The sequence below is a fragment of the Pinus tabuliformis genome, chromosome 3_1 (genome assembly GCF_031772625.1).
Source record: "Pinus tabuliformis cultivar Carrire ecotype Pingquan chromosome 3_1, CPIR1, whole genome shotgun sequence".
NCBI classification, from domain to species: domain Eukaryota; kingdom Viridiplantae; phylum Streptophyta; class Pinopsida; order Pinales; family Pinaceae; genus Pinus; species Pinus tabuliformis.
This window is the reverse complement of record NC_142301.1, coordinates 921,462,622-921,477,288: the sequence shown is the minus strand read 5'-3', so window position 1 is coordinate 921,477,288 and position 14,667 is coordinate 921,462,622. Positions and strand designations below refer to the sequence as shown.

General features: G+C 38.4%; 1 protein-coding gene across 4 annotated transcripts in view; it reads right to left on the bottom strand.

The window, feature by feature from the left end:
- Positions 1-14,667, bottom strand: part of LOC149190752 (kinesin-like protein KIN-7C, mitochondrial) — a 397,121-nt gene that overhangs the window by 210,696 nt on the left and 171,758 nt on the right. For all 4 annotated transcript variants that reach the window (XR_016256019.1, XM_089412258.1, XM_089412256.1 and 1 more), the window contains one exon: positions 7,264-7,323. Coding sequence is in view for 3 of the 4 variants with exons in the window: in XM_089412258.1 (XP_089268384.1) it covers positions 7,264-7,323 (60 nt within the window). In the remaining variant the exon portion in view is untranslated. The remainder of the gene's footprint in view (positions 1-7,263; positions 7,324-14,667) is intronic.

The following is a 14,667-nucleotide window of genomic DNA, read 5'->3' as shown; positions in this document are numbered from 1 at the left end:
TCAAATGTGCCTTTGATTTTGATGGCAAGGTGATGGAAGGGCTCCATTCCTGTATTCAAAGGATGGTACCTAATCCTGAGCTTCGTAACAAAATCAATCGCGAGATACAATTTTATCGGGATTGTGTTGGCCTATTTGGCTTTGATGATGCTATTGGGGAAAGGACCCTCTTCATGCCACGTAAGTGACAAGTCATCACTCGTTAGAATTTTCAATTTATAATTTACTTATTTATAATTCTAGATTTTTAAAATTCAATTATGTAACTTTTATTTGAAAGTTTAATTATGTTTTAAGTTTTTGACTTTTTTATCTCTTTATTTTGTTGTAGATATTTGGTGGCGAAAGTATGGTCCAAGGGCACCAAATTTGCAAAAATTAGCCATAAGAATCATGTGTCAAACATGTAGCTCTTCAGGGTGTGAGTGCAATTAGAGTGTATTTGAGAAAATACACTCAAAAAAGCATAATAGGTATGACTTTGAGCTTCAGCCTTCAATTGAGCAATTACATTTATTTTAATTTTAATTTATGACCCTCAAGTGTCAAGAGTCAAGACTCATTAGTTTTTTTGACACTCTTACAGGTTGGAGTTCTCACGCCTCAATGATTTAGTGTATGTGCATTACAATATCTGACTTCGAGTGAAGCAAATAGAAACACCAATGGATCGCATGCCTGCCGATCTTTGGAGTACTCTACCAACAACTGTACCTTCCAGTCACGGAAAATGCTCATGAGTGAGAGGCCTGCAAGTCTCCTGGATAATGCATTAGCCACTACATTGTGCTTTCCCCGCACATACTCAATATCAAAATCATAGACATGCACTTTGCTGACCCATCTCTGTTGTTTTTCATTGAGGCCCTGCTGCCCCATGAAGTGGCGAAGACTATTGTGATCTGTCTTCACCTGAAATCGGTTACCCACAAAGTACTGCTGGAATTTGGCCAACACATGCATGATGGCCAACATCTCTTTGTCGTATATAGAATTCGACCTCTCATGTGGTAGGAGCTTTCGGCTCTCGAAATAAATGGGATGCCCATCCTGGGATAATACTGCCCCAATCCCCTCTCCTGATGCATCACACTCCACTGTGAACGGCTGAGTGAAATCTGGGAGTGCCAACACCGGGAAACTACTCATCACCTCCTTGAGGTGATCAAAAGCTAATTGGGCTCCATTTGTCCATGCAAAAGCCCCCTTCTTGGTCAAATCTGTGAGGGGTGCCACCAACTGCGAGAATCCCTTGACGAACTTTTGGTAATAGGTGCAGATGCCCAAAAATCCCCTCAACGTTGTCACATCTCTAGGCACCGACCAATCCTAAATAGCCTGTATCTTCTCCTCATGCACCTTCACCCCGTTTGCACCAATGATGTGCCCCAAGTAGAGCATCTCAGTCAGCCCAAACTCACACTTGGACAATTTGGCGTAAAACTGTTGTTCCTCCAAAATACGCAACACCACCTCTAGATGCTGCAAGTGCTCCTCCCAGGTTCTGCTATATATCAAGGTGTCGTCGAAAAACACCAATACAAACCTCCTCAACTACCCCTAAAGCACATGGTTCACCCCGTTTGCACCAATGATGTGCCCCAAGTAGAGCATCTCAGTCAGCCCAAACTCACACTTGGACAATTTGGCGTAAAACTGTTGTTCCTCCAAAATACGCAACACCACCTCTAGATGCTGCAAGTGCTCCTCCCAGGTTCTGCTATATATCAAGGTGTCGTCGAAAAACACCAATACAAACCTCCTCAACTACCCCTAAAGCACATGGTTCATACACAACTAGAAGGTGGCGGGTGCGTTGGTCAACCCAACGGGCATGACCAGAAACTCGAAATACCCATAGTGGCATCAAAAGACCGTCTTAGGGATGTCCTGATCCCTCGCCCTGATCTGATGGTACCCCAAGCGTTGATCTATCTTGGAGAAGTACTTAGCTCCTCTAAGCTCATCCATCAACTCATCAATGCGAGGGATGGGGTATCGGTTCTCCAAAGTCTTCTTGTTGAGCGCCCTGTAATCAATGCACATGTGCAAGGTTTCATCCTTCTTCTTCACCAGCACCACTGAAGAAGCAAAGGAGCTGGAACTTAGCCTAATGTGGCCCAACGCCAAAAACTCCCTGATGGCCCGCTCAATCTCGTCCTTATAGGCCTTGGGGTACTTATAAGGGGCGGTGATAACTGCCTACACACCTGGTTCCAACTCGATGGAGTGCTCGAATCCCCTGTCTAGTGGCTGCCCCATTGGGATGTCCTCAAATACCAGTGAGTATCTTTCTAATATGGTCTGTATGTCCGGGTGTGGTGGTTAGACCTATCCCCAGCCTCTGAAATCCTCAGCTCCACAGCCCACGCTATGTCTCCATGCCTCAAATTTGCCTCCATCTGATGTGCTGAAACTATCTGTGGAGGATACAAGTGCATGCTGCTAAGGACTACCAACTTGCCATCCGGCTCGGTGAACTCCATCTCCAGTGTCCTCCAATTGGTGGTGACTCGGCCAAGGGAGTATCGCCATTGGACACCCATCACTACGTTGGTGTCTGATACGTCCATTACAAAGAAATGGTCTGTCATCGAGTAGTTCCCCATGGTCACTGTCAAAGCAGGAACATACCAAGTGCTCTACATTATCCTGTCCCCCAGCACCAAAACAGAAAACCCCTCAAACTTTGTTGTGGTGATGCCCCTCCTCTGGACCATATGAGCATCAATGAAGTTGTGGGTGGCCCCACTGTCTACTAGGACTAAGACACGTTTCCCCTACACTATGCCTCTGATCCTCAAGGTCAAAAATTTGGGGACCCCGCAAAAGGAAGCAAGGACTCCCCCAGATGGTGTAAAAGATGCTCCCCCATGTGGTGGTGGTGGTGGTGATCCCCTCTCTGTCGGGCTCTCACTGTCTCCCCCACCATACTCCAGCGCCACATCATCCTCCTTATCACTATTCGAAAAGACCTCGATATAATGGGTCGTGCTCGTTGTGCACCGATGTTCTGGTGCCCATGGCTCCCGATAAGTAAAGCACAGTTTCCTCCTCCTAAGGTCTCCTCGAGTCTCCTCATCTAGCTGCCCACGTTCTTGGGTTTCTCTCTATGGTGGTGGTCTAGTATCACTTCCCTTACGAGGGTAGGGAATATGTGATGGAATAGGTTCCCGGGTCTTGGGGATGGTCCCCTACAGGTCTCTAGCACATGTCACGGCCTCCTGTAGAGAAGAGAGCTTCCGTGACTTCACTAGTCCATGCAGTGGCTCGAGCAACCCCTCTATGAACGTGTACACCCTCCTAGCATCTAACAAATCTGACACCATGACTAAGACCCTCAAAAACTCCGATATATACTGCTCTGGATGACCCATTTGTCTGAGTTGGGTCAGCTCCTTGAAGTGAGCCTCCGGATCCCTTTGATCAAAACGCTCCACCACTCTCCTTGTGAAATCCTCATAGGAAGTCACGTTGGCATGCCCTAGAGTGGACAAGCCGTGAAACCACCAATCATGTGCCTCCCCCTCCAAGTGTAGGGTAGCCATTTTAATGGCTTCCACCTCCGTCATCCTGTTGAGCTGGAAATAAGTATCCAGCTTCTCCACCCAAGCCCGAGCTGTGCACTTGGTAGTGCCATCATATGTAGGGAAGTACATCCTCCCAATAGTATGCTGCAACTCAGAGCTTTGCGTGCCCTGGCCTCCATAATTCCTGCCCTTCTCATTTTGCTTAAGCTAACAATATTCGCTAAAAGATTGGGTTGCCTTGAAATCTTGTCCCATGGATTGCCATTCCTTGAAATACTCCCCCATGGGCATTTGGTCATCTGGTCCACCCTGCTCACTAGGTGTTGATGGTAGGAAAGAAGGCAGTGTGGTCCTAGTTGGCCCACCTAGGGCTACTGGGTGAGTAGCCGGCAAAGGGTGGTCATACTGTTGGGAGGCCCCAGAAGTCTCCCCAAATAGGAAATCTCAGTTCATGCGTGGGTCCTAGTTTTGTTGTTTGATCTCATCCAACATCTCCTTTTGCCCCTTCGCTAAATCACTGAGGGCCTTCAAGAGGTTGTCAAACGCCACATCCTCCTTACTCCTAGGTTTCACCATGTCCTCTACTACCACAGCCTTTACATGCTCCTCAGTGTCCGGTGTAATCTCTAACTCCCTCTACTGGCTTCAATACCTCTGTCTCCTGTAGGTGATATTCTGCATATCCTCCTCACTCATAGGAAAATTCTCCCATGGCTGAGCCAAGAGCTGGGCTCTGATACCATTGTAATATTCCAAATTAGGAAATACAAAGATATGCAAAGCAAATGACAAATTCAACAACAGAAAATTTTAAACTTTAGAGCACACCCATAATTAGACCGAAAGTGAGAAGCAGTTGAGCCATGTTATTATAGACCTTGAGCACCTGGGATTGCCCAAAAAGGCAAGCGAATCAAAGCCCAAGTGATCAAACTACAAGCCTGGATGACCAAATCAGCTATCACAAGGATGCCCTGTGCTACCCCAGCAAAACTACACTATCTCCTGCAAAGATGTTGCTGAAAACCCCATCTCTAGTGCTTAGAAAATTCGGTCAAAATAATCCCAAGCTCCTCAAGCAAAACCCACAAAACCTAGAAAGGGTTTGGCCTTGTTTTGACCCCCTAAATTTAGCGCCCAAAGCACCACGTCCTCCACAAACTGCTAGGAAGTACGGCCTGCCTGCACACCAACGAAATCCTTCCCCAAGCACTCCAAAATTATTGCAAACACTCCCCCAAAGGATGCCCTTATCTACCTGGCAAGTACTATCCTCACAACACAATCCTCCAACTCCCACGTGTGCCCAGTGAGAGGCTTTTATGCTGGCCTAGGAGCTGCAAATTTGTGCTAAACTGTAGCTGCCTCCTTTTGCTCCAAAATTCCACCCAAAATCTGTTATATCCCTGAACTTTCCTCACCAAATTCCCCTGGCAATTGGTCCCCGAAATGACCCCCATGTGTGCTCCTCCTACATCGTCCTGGAACACATTATGGCTGAGTGAATGTCTAAATATAAGTGCTGAAATCTCCCCCAACTCTCCTCCAGAATGAAGTGAATAAAACCTCTCTAGGGTGGCACTTGAAGTCCCCTGAAGAAAGTGTGAGTTCTTCGCACAGAAAGCTCGTTGCTAAACAACAAGTGACCCAGCTAAGCAGCTTGAGCAACAAATGAGTTCAATTGACAAAGGGCGCTTTGTGAAGATGAGCTCTTCCTAGTTGTAATTTTGTGGGCCTTCCTTCCTATGTGGGCCCCTTCACCTTGCCATTTGACTTCCCTCCAAGGCTATTCGAACTCTTCACTTGGCTAAGTGTGTTTCTCCCATGTGGGTGGCCCCCACACTCCACTAATAAAGTAATTCGGCCTCCTTTTCTTCCCTAAGTCCCTATGTCAAAATCGAGTGGGTTCCATGGCCTCCAAAACTATTATAGTTATAAAAAAATTAAATTTTCAAGAACACAAATTTTAAAATGCCCCATGTCAAACAAATTTAATTCTGAAATATAATTCTTATGTGATACTGATTATACTAATCATTAAATAATTATCAATATACTATATAAACCCTAACTTCGGAACGAAGTTTTTGAAAGGAGGGATGTATGTAATGGCCCACATACAATTACAAACAAAATGCGAATATTATCATACATACGGGGCATCCATACGATAGCTAGATATGCATGAATCACATGTATTGCACTAATATACAAACTGGCTAATACTGGAAAATGTCTAAATTAGGGTAATGAATTGATCATCGAAATAAATTCCTATCTCACCGAAATATAATGAATATATCAAATTAGGTATTTGATACGTATACCACCCTTATATATATATATATATATATGATAATCCTTAATTAAAAGAAAATATAAAATAATAATATAATTTAATTAAAATTATAAATAAAGTAAATTAATTTGATTAATAAAATAATGTTAACCCTAACTAAACTAATTAAAGTAATCCTATGTAGCACACCTTTTAAAAGGTGAACCTACTCAATAAAATCTCATAAAAATCAAATAAGGTTCAAGGGCATGCGGAGTTCCACGTAACAGGAACAGAGACACTGAGACGGGAAAGGGAAGAAAGGCGATGGTTCGGAGAAATATAAGGAGAATGGGATGCTACTTAAAGGGGATCTTTTTCCTTTGGAGTGGAAGTGCGGGAAAGAGGATTTTTTCCAATAGAGAGTTACAGACAGAGTGAGAATCACTGAACCTTCATTGTTCTTGATGCTTTTGGGCACGAGGGCCAGAATGCTGAAATTTTGAAGTATTCTGGAGCTGGGTACCAAGGTTGTGCCCAGTTTCGTAGGGAGGTTTTGGTCATTGTAATAATGGGAGCAAATTTGGAGCTATGACAACCCGGGATCAACTTTAAACGTGGAAGCCAGGTATGTATCTGTGTATTAATTTGATAAATTTTGCCTTAAAAAGTCCCAGCCTTGATTCTAAGCATCGATTTTGTTGAACTTTGTTAATTTTCCCATATTAGGGCTTCACAATATCTGCCCCTAAGTCTAGAAATTTCATTATTTACAGCATATAATACTAGACTCATAAATCTGATTTGCAAATCTGTATACATCACTGCAAAATAAATCTTGAAACAGATCTGCAGTAATTCCATCTACCCTTCATTATTGTCATATGCCTTTCTAATGAAGATATCGAAGCCCCCCTATGTTGGCAGTAAGCTTTTTTTTAAGTGGGGAAAGAGAGTGCTGACGTGACACTGAGTAACTCTTTCGTGTTTCACTTGGTGAGGACTTCGCACCTTAGGCATGATTTTAAGTGGTAAAAGACACCTCTCATCATAATCTATATTTCTGACTATAACACTTGAACAGTTTTATAAAACTTCATGTTTGTATAGAGGCCATCTCACTGATATAAGTAGGTTATATCTCACTAATATAAGTAGGTTATAAAGATATGCAATTCCATATATCAGCATATTGATCAATCTCAGTTTGCTAGCAGGCTTATCATAATTGTCAATATTCAATCCATTATGGTAAACATGCTCGTGCTTCATTCACCTAATTATTGCTATGATATAGTTTACAAAACAATGTAGAATTATAAGGGCATGCAAAGATGGGCATTAAAAAAAATGTTATGTTCCTAATTCAATAAATAAAAATAAGAAACCAAGATCAATGTCATTGTAATTTGACCACGGCACACTTGAGAGACATATAGTCAAGAGTCAATATACCTGGGCGTCCTCTCTTACTCTCAAGTTTTGTCCAGTTGGATCCAATAAATCATTTATGACCTACAATAAAACAACAAGATGACAAATAATCAGGTTGAATATACCAAAAAGAAAAGAACAAGAGGCATGCCACTGACAAAGCTTAGAATTAATCTACAAAGAAATGTAACATAAACCCTTTTTAATAAGCATTACAAATACAAATATATAATATATAGATAAAAGCAAGCAACTATCAAATTTTATACTTAGCTACAAATAAATGTAGCATAAATATTTGTTAACATATAATAAGCATTACAGACACAATACTACAAAAATTGGGTGCCATGGTGGATCACAAAATGATAGGCTCAGAATCATAATAACAAAATAAAACGCAATATTCACCAAGGATATCAAATGGTCTTTTACCATATTTCCCCACAATATAAGATATTTCATATCTAAGGATCCCCTTTCATCACTACTTTGTTCAGTTCGCAAACAAGCTCAAGGAATAGTGAAGGCTTATTATTGCTATTGAATTTAAAATCATGGAATAGGATTTAATATAGTGAGGCCTTATTTATTGTACATTTACAATCTCCCAACTGGCTTTTGAAATTCACCCAATTTGATCTAAATCTTCTTAGTTCAGAAAAAATAGGAATTTACATACATAAGAGATGCAGAATAAAAAAGTTTTATTTCAATGGAGCCACTGATACAATGAAGTAGATACACTTATTATCCATATATTTGGTAGTTGGGTCATTGGCATTCCCTAACTACTGATATTTTAATTTAATGACACTTTATTAACCTAATGTTGTTCACTTAATACCATAAATGAAAAAATCGCCAAAAAATTGGCAACATTGCGTAAAAATGCACTTCCAAATTGAAAATGAGAAATTGTTTGCAAAACCAAAGATGTGATCATTAAAAAAAATCTTGCCATCATGATTTTTTGGGGAAAAATCAACAACGCTTGAAAAAAGGCCTTTATAAGCCTGAAATTTGATTTATTGGGGTCATTTCTCTGACTTTTTTTGGCTGGAAGCCATAATTGGCAGTATTAATTAAATAAGTGCTTCTATAGCTTAGTAGTAATAACCATATGAAATAAATAATGGCGGAAACAAAAAAAATTCAGAATCATATAGAGATGCAAGCTTATGAATGGTGTTAAGATAAGATCCTGAAATTTAAAAATATAAAACACTTCAGTATGTGTTTACAATTTTATGAAACCATACACTTTAAATTTGTAGGACTTCAAGATATATTGAGATTTTCTACGGCTTTCTTTATCCATTAACATTTGTCGTGGAAGGAAATTATAATATAATAATTGTCTATGAGAAAACATTGATATGCTTCACTAATAGAAGATCATGAGCCAGGCACAAGATCTCTCCCCAAAGTTGGGAAGTCATGAGTTCACTCTTTTGATCCCCTCATGGTTAGGCTTTGAAATCAAGGTCAATGGTCTACCCCATTTACCATCCATGGATCATAGGGAAGTGCTCAGAGGATTTTTCAAGAGATATTTTGTTGAAAAAATCACCAAAACTCAGCAAGGCTTGAAAAAAGGCCAATATAAGCCTGAAATTTCATTTTTTGGGGTCACTTTTTTTGTTGGAAGCCATAATTGGTAGTATTAGTTAGATAAATGACATCACTAGCATTGAGGTTGATCTAATTATAGGTGCTTCTATAGCTTAGTAGTAATAAGTTATAACCATATGAAATAAATAATGACGGAAACAAATAAATTTCAGAATCATAAAGAGATGCAAGATTATGAATGTTGTTAAGATAAGATCCTAAAATTTAGAAATACAAAAAATTCAGTATTTGTTTACAATTTTATGAAAAACATACACTTACAATTTGTAGAACTTTAAGATATATTGAGGTTTTCTATGGCTTCCATTATCCATTAACATTTGGCATGCAAGGAAATTATAATAATGTATCAAAGTTTATAATATTTTTCTGTGAGAAAACATTGACATGCTTTACTAATAAATGATCATGAGCCAGGCGCAAGATCTCTCCCCAAAGTTAGGGAAGTCATGACTTCACTCTTTTGATCCCCTCAAGGTTACACTTTGAAATCAAGGCCAGAGGTTTACCCCATTTACCATCCATGGATCATGGGGAAGTGCTCAGACGATTTTTCATGAGATATTTTGTTGAATTTTTTAACCCCAGTAAATTACAAATTGTTTCCTAGAAATTTTCCTTCTTGTTCTAATTTGATTTTTCATCATGCTGAACAAAACGTACTACTAGGATTTCAACTGACAAATAAAAATTCAATTTTCAAGAGAGGCAAAAAGTTCAATCAGCCATTTCCATTAATGTAAGGGCCGAGAACAGAAGTAAAGAAAGCAGTAAGGAATTTATCACATGTAAAGACCAAAAGCTAATAGACAGTAACAGTAAAGAAAATTAAAAGCAGGTACCTACCTGGACTGCTATCTGATCTGGTGTAGTTGATGATGTTGCCACTGCTCTGCTCCAATTATCGGGAGACCAATTCCACCCAGCCAGACTGAGCAGAGCCTGGCTGCTCAATCCAGTAAGCTTCTCACAGGAGCTCACTGTCCCCCGTGCCCAGAACCTCAGAATGCCTAAAGCTCTTCCAATGGTCAATTGTCTTCCTCTGGTTTGCCCTCCGTTCTCTCCTGATTTTCTCCTCCTCCTTTTCCTGCGTTCTTTTTTTCCCCCTGTGCCCGGCTCAGCTCTGCGGTTTTATAATTGCGGGCTTGGCGGTGGCCGCCCTCCCCCTGCAGCCACCGCTCTTCCTCCTCCCGCCACGCCTCCGCATGCATTTCAGACTCTCAGATATTTATTCATCTGATCTATTTTGTTTATACAAGTATTTTGTTATATAGCCAGGTTTGGTTTATGCGTCCCCTTTTATATAAGGTCTTTACTTTTATTTTTATTATAAAGTTTAATTCTATTTTTATTATAAAGTTTAATTTTATATATTTTATAAAGTTTAAATTTATATTTATTATAAAGTTTAATTCATATTTATTTTAAAGTTTAATTCATATTTATTTTAAAGTTTAACTCATATTTATTTTTAATATGAAGTTTATCATATCAGTTTTAATATAAAGTTTAGAACTTTATATTAGTTAATTAGTTTAGATGGGTCGTTACAATTAACAAACACATACAAATTTGCCTTTCAAATCTGCCCTTTAGTTAATGTTATTGCAATATACCACCAAGGAGGAATGTTTTTGAAGGTCGTTGATTGCAGTGGAGTGAAAGGTGCAGCATTCATCTCCAAAATTATTATTGATACAATAGAAACTGTGGGGCCACAAAATTTTGTCGAAGTCATCACAAACAATGCACATGTTTATAGAGCTGCAGTGTTAATTCTAGCAGGTCAATATGATCACATCTTTTGGATGTTAATGTTCCAATGTTTTATGCTTAACACAATCACTTATTCCAATTTTTCTTCAATTAGCAATCAATTTCCAATATAATTCAATCTTCCAGCGACAATAAGCAATTGTAGATAGAATAGTAAATCAAATGCACAATAGAAGACAGCCAAGAACAATAGAGACATGGTTTTTGGTAAAAGACGAGCAAAAACCCCACAAGGGGGAAACCCTTTTCAAATTCTTTTTGTAATGACCCTCCTACAATTACAAACAGAATGTGAATATTAGCATGCATATGCTAGCTACATATGCATGCATCGCGTGCACTGCACTTGTATATGTGTTAACTAATTATGAAAAGTCTAATGAATGAATTATTGAGATACTGAGTAAATACTATTGACCCTGCCGCTTACACCTCCCTACAAGTCAGTGAGAAAAGCCTTCAACCCCATAAGGTGTGGTTGGTACCAGGGAACTCAGAGAAGGGGTTGTCACACTAATCCCGACTCTCTCCATTTGAGCTATCTCCTAGGTTAGCTAAAGGGGGTGGTCCCTAATGAAAATTTAAGTTTAAAAATATGTGAGTTTCTAAGAGAATTGTTAGAGTTAAATAGATTATCTCTTTAAGATTTATGAGCAAAAACTGATATGAGCAATAATCATCCTAAGATAAGCATGAAATACATAAACAACCAGTGCCTTCCAAGTATTTGCTCTTTAAGAAATGAAATTGTATTTTGCTTAAAATGAAGTAAAATGTTTTCAAATGGAAAGCCAAAATAACCCGGAAAAGTGAAACAATAAATTGTTAGCACAAGATATTATAAATGCTTCTAAGATGAATAAGTCTAGAAATCAAAACATGGAAACTATCTTGCTCAAAAAGATACAATTAGAAATCCACTTGTGAAAATGATATGATAAAAAGCACTGAAATGTTAGACCAAGATACAATGAAGTTTGCAACCCAAAATAATAGTTCTTGAAAGTGAAATCAACCATTCATGAAAATATGCAATTAAACCAAAATATGAGCCAATTTTCAAGTACAAGAAAATTAAACTTGTTGCAAAATTAAAAGAGATTACAATGTTTGCATCCAAAGTGCCTCTTGAAATAAGATTTGCATGTGAGACTTTAAACCATCAAGATAGCAAGAAATTTAAGAACTTTGCAAACAAAGAAAATGTGATGGAATGTTGTTCTTGGTTTATTTTATTAATTAGTGCTAAGACAAAGTTACAATTGAACTCTAGTCCTCAGACCTCATCCTCGCCCAAATATTTGGATCTCACAATGAGGAGTCAATAGAGGTAGAGGGTCCCTAAAAGTCTATTCAACCAACTTAAGTTGGAGGTAAGTTTTAGTGATGCTTGGGGCATGTAAATAAATTAACCAAACAATGAGAATTAACTTCTACTTGAAATGTACTTGCTTGACATGAAATAAAATGTTACTTTATGGAGAAAATTTGTCCAAATACTTGATGCATGTAAAATGTGTTTAATGGTGAAGCATAAGTAAACTTGGAACTATGTTCAAGCCAAATAAGATCAAGTAAAAAGTGCTTGCATGCAAAAAATATGAACTTGTTATGGATTTAAAACATGTAGTAAGTTAAATTAAAGTGCATGCAAAATGAGTGTGATGCATGTTGTGTTAATTTCTCAATTAGATGATATGCATGCAAAATGAAATAAACCAACAAAGTCAAACCGCCAAGCCTCTCCAAAAGGTGGAGAGATAGGGATACCAATGGGTAAAACCCACGCTTTCAAAATCAGAAATTTTATTAGTTGTTACAAGAAGGAAAAGACTATGAAGTCTTCAGTTAAATCCAAGGAAAGTCTTAACAAATTGGAATCAAACCATAGACTTTTCCTCGCTGAAAATTTCTGCAATTTGAGGCCCACAAAAGCTCAACAAAATGCAGATTTTTTGAAGAAGAAGAAGAGAAGATAAGCCTCCTCTATGGCCACGGCCAAGAGAGAGCAAGAGATGGCCAAAATGAACTTGGCCTTCCTCAAGAAGAACACGGCCTTATCCAAGATGAATCTGGCCTAAAGGTGGAAGTAATCACTAAATCTGAGCCCCAAGGTCCTGCATGCAAACTTGTAAGTAATTTTCCGATGATGAATCCCGCAAATAGCTGCAAGAGAACAGATTAAAAAATCTACAACAACAAATGTTAGCTCAAGATAACTACAAAGTATGTTACAAAAATAATCTACAAGAGGCTAGGCCAAAGAGTATGAGCAAGCTCTCCTCTTTGACTAGCCATGACTTAGCTTTTTGAAATAGCCAAATATTAATAAATGAAGTACGATACGTAAAAAATAATTTTTCCCAAGTTTGATATTTTGATGCAAGAAATAAAATCTTTAAGAAACTTGAAAGAATCCCTGCAAGACACAAATAAGATATAGATAAGACTTTGGAATTCAAAACATTCGGATTCTCCTTTAATATTTGTTCAAGAATGGATTGATTCCCCCGAGAACTTCCCCTCATGCTTAAAAAGCTTGACGAAATAATGATTCATCTACAAAACTTCACCACAAATCATTAAATCGATATGAAATTAAATAAGTGCAACGGAAAAAATTCCTAGAGATACATCTATTATCCACTAGAAGATTTCTTTTCCTAAAGCAAATAATTAATTCTTATGATAATATGAGATAGCTGCATACTAACATAACTTGAAACAAGCATGAAAGAAACAATGACATGAGGAAATAAATAGAAGCATAACAACAAGTCAAGAATTTACCACATGCAAGGAGAAAAACACCATCACGCTTGACCCCAGAGATTATTGTATTATATTGCAAGTAGTGAATACAATCCCGCAGAGTATCCTCAAACACAATAGCTCGTATTACATGATACAATATGAGAGCATATAGCCTCATTATATAGAGAGTTGGGAGCAAATCCCAAGGAAGAATGCATGTGAGAACTGAACTTGGAGCAAATCCCAAAGAAAGATAAGTCAAGTTCGATGTGGAGAAGATAGAGACATCAGAGCAAAATTGAATTCCATATGTGCACATCAAAGGAAATCGAATTCTATATATGGCACAATAAACTCATCCATGAGTGAATCCAAGTACCGTGATAACTTCAGTCAACAAATGAAAACTCAAACTAAGTGATACCACATATGTAGATGATCCCCAGATAGCTCTACGTGATTCCTTCAAGAACTGTGTGATTCCTCCATGTGCAACTCGTAGTCTGGCCAAGTGAAACTCGTAATCCTCAAGAGTGGACTGCTAAGAGTAGGACCTGAGATAACTGAGATGAGGCCCCACCTCATCTTTAGTCCAAATATACCATAGAATATTCCTTCAATGCATGAGCTCCTCTAATGAATTCGATTTTCCACATGTGCTACTACTGCTTTATCTCTGGAAAATTCGATTTTATAAAATAATGTTGTATTTATGATGCAGTGTGCTCAGTCATCTTCCACATGTGCGTTGACTCAACTCTTTGACTTAGGATAATTTCCAAGTCATTTCCACGTCATTCTGTCACTTGGAATAATTTATTTCTCTCTATTTTATTTAAGTCTAGCCTAACTAAATGCCACAATTTCCACTAAACTTAAGAAATGTGGGTTTTGAGCGTCCAAAACACATTATTAACCCCTCAAAGTGTGTCATAGTAGAAATTTGAGGGTAAGAGGTGTAATGTTGATTACTCATACCCCATATAACTTTTCTAGACTACACTTATTACAATTTAAATACAATTTTATTTGCAATTTTTGACATGCGGGAAATCTAAAAAATTAAAAAAATGACTACCCAGACCTAACCAAATTCCACGAAATTTTTTGTGTGATCTAGTATGGTAATATCCATCGACTCTAGACACTAAGATGTGTTAGGAGCTCAACCTTCAAACCGTCACCTTGGCTTTGGGATAAAAAGTGAGTGAAAAAACCCAAAAAATTATCCGCCTTTGAAAAAAATGGATAATTAACCAG